At 39.3% G+C, this 13,565-nt stretch overlaps 2 protein-coding genes across 7 annotated transcripts in view; both read left to right on the top strand.

Annotated features, from left to right (window-relative positions):
- The window catches only part of sh3glb2b (SH3-domain GRB2-like endophilin B2b), a 42,005-nt gene extending 38,672 nt beyond the window's left edge, over positions 1 to 3,333 (top strand). For all 6 annotated transcript variants that reach the window (XM_051893298.1, XM_051893303.1, XM_051893300.1 and 3 more), the window contains one exon: positions 2,474 to 3,333. In XM_051893298.1, coding sequence (XP_051749258.1) covers positions 2,474 to 2,581 — 108 coding nt within the window. In that variant the 3' untranslated portion in view covers positions 2,582 to 3,333. The remainder of the gene's footprint in view (positions 1 to 2,473) is intronic.
- A 149-nt stretch (positions 3,334 to 3,482) lies between these two features.
- Positions 3,483 to 8,636, top strand: LOC127512421 (uncharacterized). Its single transcript, XM_051893310.1, has one exon. The coding sequence runs from the start codon at positions 5,339 to 5,341 to the stop codon at positions 6,308 to 6,310; it is 972 nt and encodes a 323-aa protein (XP_051749270.1). The 5' UTR covers positions 3,483 to 5,338; the 3' UTR covers positions 6,311 to 8,636.
- Positions 8,637 to 13,565: the final 4,929 nt, after the last annotated feature.

Raw genomic sequence — 13,565 nt, 5'->3', positions numbered from 1 at the left:
AAAAGTGAATTAATCCTTTAAAAATGATCGTGATTTTTAATGGTAAGATACAAAAAATGCTACTGTAAAAACCTTTTAATTGGTTAATAGTAAGTTCCCTTTTGATACGGTTTGCTTGCATTTCGTCAGTTGCTGACACTATGGGGGAAACTCCTTTTCTCCGAAATACTGAAGCCTGATTGAATCAAGTCTGTGCACTTGCACAGACAAATGGCGTTTCAGCCCACCAAAATGGTGGCGCTGCCTCCATATATAAGTCGCACTGAATGCCATATTGTCAGAATCTTTCTCCTTCAGCGCAAAAATCATCTCCTTTCTGACTCCGAAAAAGAAACCTTCCTGTTCACCAGCAGCAGATTAACAGCGCTGACTGCAATCACAGCTAAGAATGGCGCTTCTCCTCTGCAGCTATCCGGCGAGACTGATTTCACTCTAAAAGAGCATATTTTCAGCAGCACTTGTTTCAAAATTCCGTACCATGCTGGAGCCACGCTCATCGAGACAGATTGCTCTCACTGTGAGAGCATTAGGACTCCATCCCTCGTGCTTCGCTGTTCTCGTCCTCTCAGGAGCTTAAGGAGTTAACAGCAGAGTCGCGGGGCTGAGCAGACGGAACTAATGGCCCTTTTCGACTGTGTGGTATGACTCTGCACAGCTCAGGTTGGCTCGGCTCCATGCAGTGGAAAAGCATCAAAAAAGTGAGCTGTACCAAGCTGTTGCATGCAGTGGAAAAGTGCCAAAGCGAGCCGTACTGAGCCGTACCATGCAGTGGAAAGCCAGATCCCGTGTGCATCAACTGCCCCACAGCGAGGGGATTCCCCGGTGCTCTTCTCCTGCAATGACCAGTGCCCTCTTCTGGTGCGAGTGGTTTGGTCCCTTTTCCGAGGAGGAATTTGCCAATGACACGATCCCCCACCCCAGTGTGGTGACCTGCTGCCCATTGTGCTCAAGCCCCTTGTCACCCAAAGCCGTGGGGGGCTGTTCCAGGTATGTCAAAATGGGTCTTCAAAAAACGATCAAATGAGGTTACTTGCTCCATTTCGTTCACGGACATCCCCACCCACCCCCTGTTTCAGGAACTTTGTCCAAACTTTGGTCCGGTTCATGTTCTTTGATCTGAAGTAGAGAGCTTACTAGCGAAGGGCGCCATAGAAATAGTTCTGGTGGCCCTTGACGAGTCAGGGTTTTACAGCCACTACTTCCTCGTTCCACAAAAGGATGGTGACCTCAGGCCCATCCTCAATCTGAGGCATCTGAATCGCACACTGATGAGACGGCCATTCAGTCTGTATGTCTTCCCTCTGGGAACTCTGCTTCCCCAGTTCATCAGACAAATCAGGGAGGACAGATGCTCTGTCCTGCTAGTGGCCCTGCTGTGGTAGAACCAGTCATGGTTCTCTGAGATGGTGCAGCTGCTGTCGGCAGTGCCTTGGCCAATTCCACTCAGGAGGGACCTCCTTTCCCACGCGAAAGGTACGATTTGGCACCCGCCACCCGAGATGTGGAGCCTCTATCTATGGCCTCTCGACAGGAGTCTTTGAGCCTTCCTCAGAGGGTCATGAACACCATTTTAGAGACCAGAATGCCTTCTACTAGGCGATGCCTCTATACCCTTAGGTGGTCTGTCATTTCCGACTGGTGTGCAGTCCAGAAGGTAGATCCCTTATCCTGTAACATTGCGTCAATCTTGTCCTTCCTACAAGAGTGACCTGCAGGCGCTCTCATTGAGCGCATTCTGCCATTATTTTGGGCCAAGCGACTGCAAGATCATTCTCAAGCCAATGCAAGGTTATGTACATAAGGTGCTCTCCACTCCATTCAAAGCACAGGTCATTACTTTCTTTGCTCTCCCCATTTACGAGGATGAGCAGTCTTTATACATAATCTGCCCGGTCCAGGCCCTCAGAGTATATGTTGAGCTCTCTAGCCATTTCTGGCAATCAGAGCAGCTTTTTGTGTGCTTCGGAGGCTGCACTAAGGGGTTGCTGATTACAAAGCAAAGACTATCCCATTGGATAGTGGACACGATTGGGCTGGCTTACGCCTCCTTGGGCTTGCACTGTTATATTGGAGTGTGAGCCCACTCCACCATGGGAATGGCTTCCTCCTGGGCATGGTCTAGCGGAGTGTCCATCTGTGACATCTGTGTGGTGGCCGGCTGGTCTTCGCCACCTACCTTTGCCAAGTTCTATGGTGAAAAAAACATTGATATTCCCAAAATAATATTTTTCGCAGCAAAGTTCGTTTCAACCACAGCTGCCCTTTTTTTAACATAATTTTTACAGATTTTTTTTTTTTTTTTTAAATATTTCAATTGTTCCCTCATGCAAGGCTGCCAAAAGACGCCACCTGTTAATACACGTCTGAATGCTTTTGAAGGACTGTGCCCATTGCAACACAGTCAGTCTACAGCAAAATGTCTTCTTGATTTTTCTTTCTTTCTTTCTCTCTCTTTCTTTTTGTTCTTCTGTAGCTGATTACAGTGTACACTGTGCCTGGCATGGACCCGGACTGGCTTATTGGAGAGCGAGGCAACCAGAAAGGCAAAGTGCCTGTCACATACCTGGAGCTCCTAAGCTAGACACCTCATCCTCTCCACAAATACAAAGTCACACTTAATTATGCATGAACAAATACTCAAGCACTCCTGAACACTGAATTTACCTGGTTTCTTTCTATTTAGTTTTTTTTTTTTGTAATGCCTAGATTTACCTCTAGGTCTGTCTGTTCTGATGTTACTGTGCATAAATATGTATTATTGTTTTTTAGGCCTTAGTTATGTTCTATGTGTATATTGTTTCATTTGAACACTATCCTGCATTTCTTAAAATAACTTATTTTATTTGTGACTGCTAGATTTATATTAAGTCTTTCTTACCCTCCACGTGAAGAAAACAAAATCGAAAAGCTTATGTGTTTGAGCTGGATGTGAGTTTGTGTGTGTGATCATGTTTTGAAGACACTAAACATCTAGGCTTTGCTGCTTTGCGTGTCGTCTCGCTCATCAAGCTTATATGCTTATATGGTGGTCTTGGTTTGATATCAGTGTTTTTGATTTCAAAAGAGGCATATGCGTTTTGTCAATGATTGACAAGATTGTAAAGGTATTAGGTGCGGTTTTGATGTACAGTATGTGGTTTACAATGATTTGTTCATATTCGAAAGATTGAATTTCTTTACCCTCATTAGTACTTATTCACATTCACATCTGCTAAGTCAGCACCTTCCCACCTTCGTCTCTGTGTTCTGTGCTTGTTCCAAAAAGCAATGCATATTGAATGGATACAATTTGAATAGCTAATAAAGAGAGTTTTACTGGGTCTTGATCTAGAAGTTGTCCTCTAATGGGGGTTGTTGTGTCCAATACTTAGTGGTGAGATGCTATAAACAATGTCTGTTTTTTTAATTCTCACTCTGTTAGAGTTTGCCAATAATACAGAGTTTGCACCGGGAGCCTTCATCATGCATGTAACATTACACCACTACTTTACTGACTTTACTTTAAGTTGGCCCCATGCTCCATACAATCCGAGATCTAGTATCTACTTAACCCTGGTCGTAGATTTGCAGTAACAACGGATACATCGTAATCTACTGAAGTCAATAATTTCAAAGTCAGAATTAAACCAAATGTAACAATTTATTAGTCAGGTAAATGTATCATGCCAATTACATAATCAATTCAAAGATAATCGATACAAAACATCAAATGCTCAGAAATAAATAGTAAAAGATGAATACCTGACATCAGAAAGATACATAATGCTGAGTGTCTGAAGGACACACAGCATTAAGGGCTGACCTGGCTACAGAATCGCGCCTTGAGCCTCCTGCAACATCTCTTTATATACTATTGATAGTATTGATCATTGATAGTTTTACATGCACATGGTAGACCCTCGGGTTTTAAATGGCCGTGCTATTAAAATTATTTTCACGTCTGGTGGCCACGATTACCCGTCTGAATGGATAAGTTAACAGCTGTCAGTGTCATGGATGTTTTGCAGCGCGAAATCTGACTGAACGGATATAGACCGGAAAATAAAGATAATTTGCGTTTGTTATTTTATCTACAGTCGTTAGTTTTAGAATTCTGCTGTGAAATAAAGTAGCAGGTAAGATTACATTTATTTGAATGAATTCAAGCGAGCGAGAGTGAGAGAGCGCGCGCGAGAGAGAAGCCTACCTAGTGAAGCTTCAAGATAAAGATCATTTTTAAAGGTTTTTAAACGACACACTCACTTACACATATTTGAGAATCGGAATATCAGATAGTTGATGACATCGTAAGCAAGTTTCGTGAATATTTTAAAGAAAAAAAGGAAAAACAAAATAATAGCGATCCATCTGTCATACAGTGTTATTGTGGCTGTGTTCACCATATGTGACACGCATGACGCGTCGCCATGGAAACAATAAGGGCAAACGTTCTAAAATAACGGTCGCCTTATGGTGGATTCAAAATGGTCAATATTCATATTAATGCATTTTATTCGTATTTCATGTTAATCATTTATGGCTTATGATTTATCAATATTACTTTTGATTTCATATATTTACTCCTATTCCATATATTAATCCTCATCATATTCTCAAGTATTTACTTTCTATTGTACCCTTTATGGTTATTATTCTTTTATATTTAGAGTAGCCTATGTATGCTTGCTATATTCAGTTGTTCTTCAAAGTGTTCCAATGTGACAGGTCACGTTGACACGTTTGTGGTTAGATATTGGACACCTGCCAAGTACTGCAGAAGCGATGTTTTCGGAATTAGTTGCTCATTTGAACTCGATGTACCTTTGTCCATTTCTATTTCTGCTGACATGTGATAATGTAAGATCTGCAAAATTCCCTTAAGGGGGTCAAAACATCCCCTATATCTATTTTCATCTATTTTTTTGACATCGGACCAGTCTATGACATAATGCATAAATCCATTTGACCATTTCTTATTAGACCAAAACATAAGTTTGAGTGGGATGTAAATTTCCCTATGCTTATGGTATAAAATGGACTGAGTCGTTGATAGTTTAGCTTTTCCCTTTGCTTTTCCCTTTGCTTTCCTTTGCTCTTCTGCTTCTTCTCTTCTGTCTCTCAATTCATTCTGCAAATGTCTTAATTTTGTTCCTTCTTTCTGTATATTCTGATCTTCATCTACAAACCCGATTCCAAAAAAGTTGGGACACTGTACAAATTGCGAATAAAAAAGGAATGCAATAATTTACAAATCTCATAAACTTATATTTTATTCACAATAGAATATAGATAACATATCAAATGTTGAAAGTGAGACATTTTGAAATGTCATGCCAAATATTGGCTCATTTTAGATTTCATGAGAGCTACACATTCCAAAAAAGTTGGGACAGGTAGCAATAAGAGGCCGGAAAAGTTAAATGTACATATAAGGAACAGCTGGAGGACCAATTTGCAACTTATTAGGTCAATTGGCAACATGATTGGGTATAAAAAGAGCCTCTCAGAGTGGCAGGGTCTCTCAGAAGTCAAGATGGGCAGAGGTTCACCAATTCCTCCAATGCTGTGGCGAAAAATAGTGGAGCAATTTCAGAAAGGAGTTTCTCAGAGAAAAATTGCAAAGAGTTTGAAGTTATCATCATCTACAGTGCATAATATTATCCAAAGATTCAGAGAATCTGGAACAATCTCTGTGCGTAAGGGTCAAGGCCGGAAAACCATACTGGATGCCCGTGATCTTTGGGCCCTTAGACGGCACTGCATCACATGCAGGAATGCTACTGTAATGGAAATCACAACATGGGCTCAGGAATACTTCCAGAAAACATTGTCGGTGAACACAATCCGCTTAGTTGCTTCCGGTAATGACCGCCGCTGTGTAATTTTATTTCCGGTAAAAACTATGGTGAAGTCCAGAAGCAAGTCGTTCTGTTGTGTGCCTCAGTGTAGCAATTCAAAACAAAAACAACCTTATTTAAGTTTTCATGACTTCCCATCAAATGCACATCAAAGAAAAAAGTGGGTATGTGCAATCAGAAGAGATGAAGGGCCAACGTTTGTAATTCGCAGAGCCAGCACGTTAGTCTGTAGTCAACATTTCACCACTGCAGACTACATTCAGGGAAGTTGTCGTCTGAAGGTTGGTGTAGTTCGTGTAGGTCGTTTTCAGTGGAACAATTTTTATGTACCACCTCAAAAGCAGTCTGCATACGAGAGATCTAGCGCTCGACAAGGAGTAGATGTGCGTGCCCCAAAGACTATGGATGTCCCGACTAGTTTGGAAGTTAGCATCAAGGACCATGACTACGCGGCACACACCCCCTCCCGGTAAGTATCTGAGTTTAAGTGTAGATGCAAAATATTCACACAATAGCGTAAATATTTGGGTACTTCAGGAGTCAGAACCTGCACCTGGAAAACATTGTATAATATTCAGTTATCATTATGAACTTGAAAAATATTATGCGAATTTGTATGCTAATGAAGAATAAGACAATAAAATACTTATTATATTACTTTTTAAATGTATTATATTATATAATACTATTGTGTTTTTGCAACTGTACACATTATATACACTGCTGTACACATTATATATACTGTTGGTTTTTTAGAGCTGCTTTACAACAGATTTAAAGTGTTTGCATTTCTGAATTCACTGTTTATTCTTGTAACGGTGCTTTGAAAAAAAACAGTATTTTATAAAGTGCTACATAATTAAGTTACTTGAGTAGTTTCATGTTTTTGTTTTTTTTTTCTTTTCATTTCTTTATTTAACCTTTAAATTTGTGTGTCATTTTGTAGGTGCACTGGATGAAGCCTTGGAATACATAGCAGAGCTGGAGGCTAGGCTAAAGAGAATTTCACTGGAGACACCAACTACTTTTAGTAGGTTTTGTGTGTCTGATCACACAATCCACTACTACACCAGGTTTCCCTCACAAGAAGTGTTTCAGATCTTCTGGGAGTCTGTTTGTCCATCTCCCACAAACCTTGTGTGCTGGACAAAAGCACAGAGGATGGGTCAAGAAGCTTCCCCAACACCAAGTCCTGCACGGAAAATCCAGCTCATGGATGAGCTCTTCATGTACTGCTGCCGTGTAGCTGGTGGCCTTAGGGAAAGAGTAATTGCTGACATCTTTAGTGTAAGCATGGCCACAGTAAGCAGGACAGTCATCACCTGGGCAAATTATTTGTACTTTGTTTTAGGCTCAGTACCCATTTGGATGTCAAGGAAACAAATCAGCTCTTCCATGCCTGAGAAATTCAGGTTATTCAGTCCAAATGTATGAGTAATCCTGGACTGTACAGAAATTCGCTGTGAGAGTCCCGCATCTCTGACACTCCACTCAGAGATATTCTCCAACTACAAGAGCACCACAACGTTCAAAGGACTGGTTGGAGTGGCTCCATGTGGTGCAGTGACCTTCAACTCTCGTCTGTACACAGGCTCAATCTCTGACAAAAAGATTACAAGGAAGTCTGGCATCTTGGACCTGCTTGAACCTGGAGATGAGGTAATGGCAGACAAAGGGTTTAAAATTGAGGACATGCTTACCAGTGTTGGTGCTAGGCTGGTTATTCCACCTTTCAAGCTTGACCGGCAATTCAGCAAGACAGACTGTGAAAAAACACAAACCATTGCATGACTCATAATTCTGGTGGAAAGAGTGATCCGAAGGGTTAAAGAGAACCACATTTGGGATTCTGCTGTACCACTCAGCTTGTCAGGAACAATTAATCAGATCTGGCATAACTGTTGTTTTATAGTCAATTACCAGGGACCAATGTTTCTTGAGCAGTAAATGATTTCTGATTTGTTACATTGTTTAGTTTGTTGTTGCTGTTATTATTATTACAGTTACCTGTTATTGCTATTTTACCTCACATCTACTTTTGAAGAATGATTTCTTTAGAAAATTTTAATAATTACAATATATCCTCTTCATTTTCCCTCTTTTCTCAGAGGCAAATTTGTTACTTTATAAAACAAAAATTTGCACATAGTTTACTGAAAATAATGAAGACATTTCACACATTTCATTATTGGAAATTTGTACAGTATTGTCAAATTAATCTATGATACACCATTACACCAAATTACTAAGTTCAGTGGGAGTACAATAGCAGTTTACAAATATACAGTTGTAAAACAATTTATAATTACTAACTCTATACATACTGTAGTTACAATGTTAAAGGAATAGTTCACCCAAAAATGAAAATTCTGTCATTAATTCCACATGTTGTATGTAAGTGTGTGTGTGTGCGTTTTGTTTTCTTTCTGCACAAAAAGTATTCTCGTAGCTTCATAAAATTGAACCCAATGATGTCACATAAACTATTTTAACAGTGTCTTTACAATATTTTTTGAACTTGACAGTGTCTCTTGCTGTCTATGGTAGGGTCAGAGATCTCTGGATTTCATCAAAAATATCTTAATTTGTGTTCCAATGAACGGAGGTCTTACGGGTGTGGAACGTCATGAGGGTGAGTAATTAATGACAGAAATTTCATTTTTGGGCAAACTATCCCTATAAAATGCAGCAATGTTTAAACCCTGGAAAGATACATGTCCATATATACATAATAGTAATAAATGTCCAACTTCTCCTTCATGGATGCTATAAAGACATTGTCTTGCCAGATCCTCTGGATGGTTATGTCTGATTGTGTGTCAGTCACAAAGTCACACCAGTGCAGACCGATTACTGCAAGCTGGCCTTGAACCTGCCAATAATAATTGTGTGTTTCTTTGAACTTGGCTTGACCCCTTTGGATTTTAATGAATGAAGCCTGACCTACACTTTCAGCAGAGGTGCTTTTCACTTCCACCAGACCAAATGGGAAGATTTCAGATGGGTCATATATTCTCCCATCTGGACTGGCTCCAAGATGTGGTGCATCTGGGTGAACAACAAAGCTGCAAGGTAAAATGGTAACACTCTTTGTTTCAGAATATTTTTTCAAAATATCTGGCTCAAGTTCAAGTCCACGTTTCATAGCACTTGTCTGCCTTGTGCCTTTTAGTATGTGTGCTGCCAATGACTGGCTAGCAGATTCTCCAACCACATGACAAACTTCCCTGAACCTGCTTGCGGTGACTCTTGGTTGACGTACTTGTGCCCAGGCAGCACATTTTGACTGTAGTCTAGTACCGTGCTCAATCTGACTAGATAAGATGTGGGACACTTGTATGGACTGCAAATGAAAGGACTGGCGGTGAGTGGGAACAAAATTAAGATTCGTACTAAGCTGACTACCAGGCACTGGCAGATTGGGGAAATCTACAGCAGGAAGATCAGCAGCCGGGAGTGGATAGTGGTAGGAAAGAGGACTGCCACAAGGTAAAGGACCAAACTGTGAGTGGACCAACTCCATTTTTGACATCCCTCCTAATATATGAGCCATTAAAGGTTTTGGGTGAATCTGGTTCAGTTTTGCTCCAGAAGCCAGGATGTGTGGATCTGGAAGTGGACCTGTAGAAATTAATGAGTATTAGTCTTAACCTATAAAATATGCAACAACAAGAAATAACTAAATGTTTTGTGTGTCTGTCAGTGTGTATGTATGTGTGTCTGTCTGTCTTCTGTCTGTAATGTATGCATCTATATTTATGTATGTGTGTGTCTGTCTTCTGTCTGTAATGTATGTATCTATATTTATGTATGTGTGTGTCTGTTTTCTGTCTGTATATGAAGAATATAGATAAATATGTATGTATTCATAAAGAGTTGTGTATTACCTGTGTAAGCCCTGTACAGTGTGGATTTTACTCCTGTCTTCCCTCAGAGAACTTGGTTTCTGGACTATAAGTTGACTCACTGCCTCTGGACTGATGCCCTTAGTATAAACAAAAATGAGTTAAGCAAGAATTTTTGCCAATGCAAAAAAGATTGGAAAATATTATACTTACCTGTGTCCTTGGACGATGCCATCTCTGTGGTTCACTTGTGCAAGCCACTGTTGGTGGGACAGACTTTAGATGAAGCTGCACATAGTGGGCTGTTTGATACAACAGAGCTGACAGATGGTTACACAACCCTTTGCCCGCTGCACAACTACATGCATAAGCAGTGACACAAGGCTCCCCATGTGACTCCAAAGACATCTGTAAAAAAGAACACAATATTTACTTTAAAACTTGCTACAGATACACTGCCCTGCACATTTTGTATGTCCATCTCATTTAACGAAAACTGATTCAATTCACAGGATAATTTGGTGAGCACTAGGAACTGAACTACGTTTCAGATAATAGAGTGGTGGGGCCCTATGAGTCACGAAAAAAAAAAAAAACTCCACTGAGCTACACATAAATAACATTGGAAAACTTGCAATTAGTCTGCAACTGCAGAAGCTATGTATATTCCCAGGAAGCAATAGCCGTCATTTCACCTTCTCGGTTAACTATAGACCCGATATAGTCTGGCTATGTGTAACCCACTTTTAGCCAAAATAATCTTTAATTTGGTTACATGTCGTTTTTGCCAAAATAACTTGCGAGATGTATGATATTGCATTATGTAAGCAAAGTCAACAGTGATTACAAGGTGTTTGGTTTCATATCTTTGACATGTTCTATTGCGTAGGCTGTGCGTAGCCATGATTTAGCTAGTAGTCAGACCGGCTATTTGTAGCCCACATATAGTCAATCCTGATTTATTGTAGTTTTTGGACAGGAAGTGCATGAGATGGTTGATATCCCATCATGTTCGCAATGTTAATGATTTCTACAAGATGTAGGTGGCATTTCATGACATGGTCTATGTTGTCATGATTTAGCTCTGAATTGGATAGGCTATGTGCAGTCTGCTTTTGGTCCACCCGGCGAAATCGAGGCAATCTATAGTTTAATTTTTATGGCTTGGCTATAGCCCTGATTCAGACCATGCAATGAGTGTAACCAAAATAGTGTTAAGTAATTTTCAGCCACAAAGTTTGTGGGATTCATGATATACCATCAAATGCAAGTATACATTTGAAACAGCATATTTTTGCTGTCACACAGTCCTACACATTCTACGATATTTTATATATATATATATATATATATATATATATATATATACACACACACACACATATATGACTGTCTTTAATTTTAAGTTAAATAAAAATTTACAATTACAATTCTCAACCGCTAGATGGCAACTGTGGCTCTACTGAGACATGACCACTGGCACCGCGAGACTTGAAAGTTAGCTCTCGATCACTATTGCCAGATCTCGCGATAAACATTTCCGCCATTTTACAACTGCTGGAGACGGAGAGCAAGCAACAGCAAATGTTAAAGCAAATTCTTTCCTGCTTTTGGTCTTGTAAGTATATGCACATGTACAGTATGTTTACTTGTGCCCTAAAACTCTCTAATTATCTAAACACAAGGGGGTAAGCAAGAAACCTGTGCACCCTATTATTATTTGTTACGGAAGCCTCGTATATCTTTTGATCATTATGATATGAAAATATGAGTTTTTGATTTGGCAAAGCAAGTTTATTTTGTATAGCACATTTCAAAACAGTTTTCAAAGTATTTCAAAGTGCTTTACATAAAACATGGAATTTATGGAACCGAAAATGAATCAGGTTGTTTTATAAACCAAAAAACATTGTTAACCTTTTTTATTTAACTTTTTTTTAAAAAAAAATTTTTTAACTTTCATTTTTTTTTTTTATCATTTTGTATTATCTTGAGTTATTTTTCTAAATAAAACCTTTTATATTTAATTTGTTTGGACTGATTGTCATTTATGAGAACCTGTTATATTTAAGTGAAAAGAATCCTTTAGCCATTATTTTGTTGTCTATTACATGTATAGATGTAGTCATTCATTAACTGTATATTTGATGACTAGTCTACTCTTGGGTTATGGTTAGACGTCTATTAGATTTTCACTGACAGCCCAAATTCAGCCTTGTTTTAGCCTAGACCCATATTCACCGTATATTAGACATAAATGTGTAGTCATCTAATAGCCGTCTAATTGAGGAATAGTCTATTCTTGGGTTATGGTTAGACGTCTATTAGATTTTCACTGACAGCCCAAAGTTTGCCTCGTTTTAGCCTAGGTGGCCGGGCTATGTTTTGACGGCTATTAGACGTCTATTAGACATAAAATTGCTTGCTGGGTTACATTAGAACACAAGCATTTAACAAAAAATAAAACTGCAACAGAAGTTACGTTAAGAAAATTTGAACTTGCTATCAGAACAATGATAGCTAATCTGCTGTCAGACGCCAACCGGCAGATTATGTATAACCTCCAGTGCGTGGGGTTCCTCGTTTTTCCTCATTGACCGGTAGCATCTAGCTCTGATTACCACCTTGCTGTCGACTACATTTGACACTGAGCATACATAAACCATGAAAAAAGGTCAACATATCTGTAACATATTTAGAAAAAAACGTATATACTTTATTGTATTCCTCACTTGTAAACTGCTTTGGATAAAAGCGTCTACCAAATGAATAAATGTAAATTAACAGTTGCTAGCGGTCTATGTGCTAGTGACCATAGCTAATTATAAACTTACCCTGATAGCCATGAATAAATTCTTCAACAGAGAATTTATAACCCTTCTTTAGTCTCGATTCCATCGTGGAAAAGTGTTCTGCAACAATTCGGCTTACATGGGACATGTGGTCTTCACCTCAACGGACGGTGCAAAAGAATAGGGATAGGACTCGGGAAGAAATCATGTTCATGGATGCGATTGTTAACGTTATTGTAGTATGAAGCAGAGCAGGACGAGTGTTGTGGGAGCTGAATGAGGCCGCTGGAGCGATTGCGCAACACACGCCTCACGAGCAGCGGAACTTTATTATGCCACAGTCGCCGGCGCCGCTTCCGCTTTTCCGGTCATGAGTATGAGGTAACACAGCTCTGTTTATCATATTAGATACATTTGAGAGTGTTGAAAATTATGTTATAACGTTACTCTGAGCGTTTGCTCGGTGGCTGCTGTGAGACACTTGTTTGAGACACACTGCAGTAAGCTAGATCGATTTTAGAATATCATATTAAAGTCGGCATGAAATCAAAACTGACCCTATTTACTATGTTAGTGCATATTACTAGTCTTGTGGTAAACAATTAGTCCATGCAAGTTAATATACAGAAAAAAAATTGTTTGTCGTGGTAATCTTTAATTAAAATCTGAAAAGTTACTTCGTATTGTATGATGGCGAAAATTCTGAATTACTGTTACTAAAAATAAAGCTGCATCTGATTATGCTATGTTAGCTACTTGACAAAATTGTGTTTTTCTCTGAGGCATGGTAAAGCATGGTACTCGCAAAAAATAAAAAAAATTATATTTAAACAATAAGACTAAACGTGTTGAGCTATATAACAATAATTAGTTTTCTGTCTATAAATATATCAAAACAGTTGTTCCCTTGTCTATTAAAACGTGTATTATATTAAAGCGTCTTTGGTGTTTCCATGGTTTCTACAAAATAAAAATGGAAACCGAGGGTAACGCGGGTATGACGCAATTGACAGGCGACTCCTCACACGTCCCGGAGCCTTGGTTAAAATTGCAATTTACAAATAGTTGGAAACATTTGGGATATTGTAAGT

This window comes from Ctenopharyngodon idella, chromosome 5 (genome assembly GCF_019924925.1).
Source record: "Ctenopharyngodon idella isolate HZGC_01 chromosome 5, HZGC01, whole genome shotgun sequence".
In the NCBI taxonomy this organism is placed as follows: Eukaryota; Metazoa; Chordata; class Actinopteri; order Cypriniformes; family Xenocyprididae; genus Ctenopharyngodon; species Ctenopharyngodon idella.
The sequence above is the reverse complement of the archived record's forward strand: the minus strand, read 5'-3'. Positions and strand labels throughout refer to the sequence as shown.

What these genes read in the sequence shown, in the direction of transcription:
- LOC127512421 (XM_051893310.1), top strand. Translation starts at nt 5,339, where the DNA reads ATGAGAGCTACACATTCCAAAAAAGTTGGGACAGGTAGCAATAAGAGG.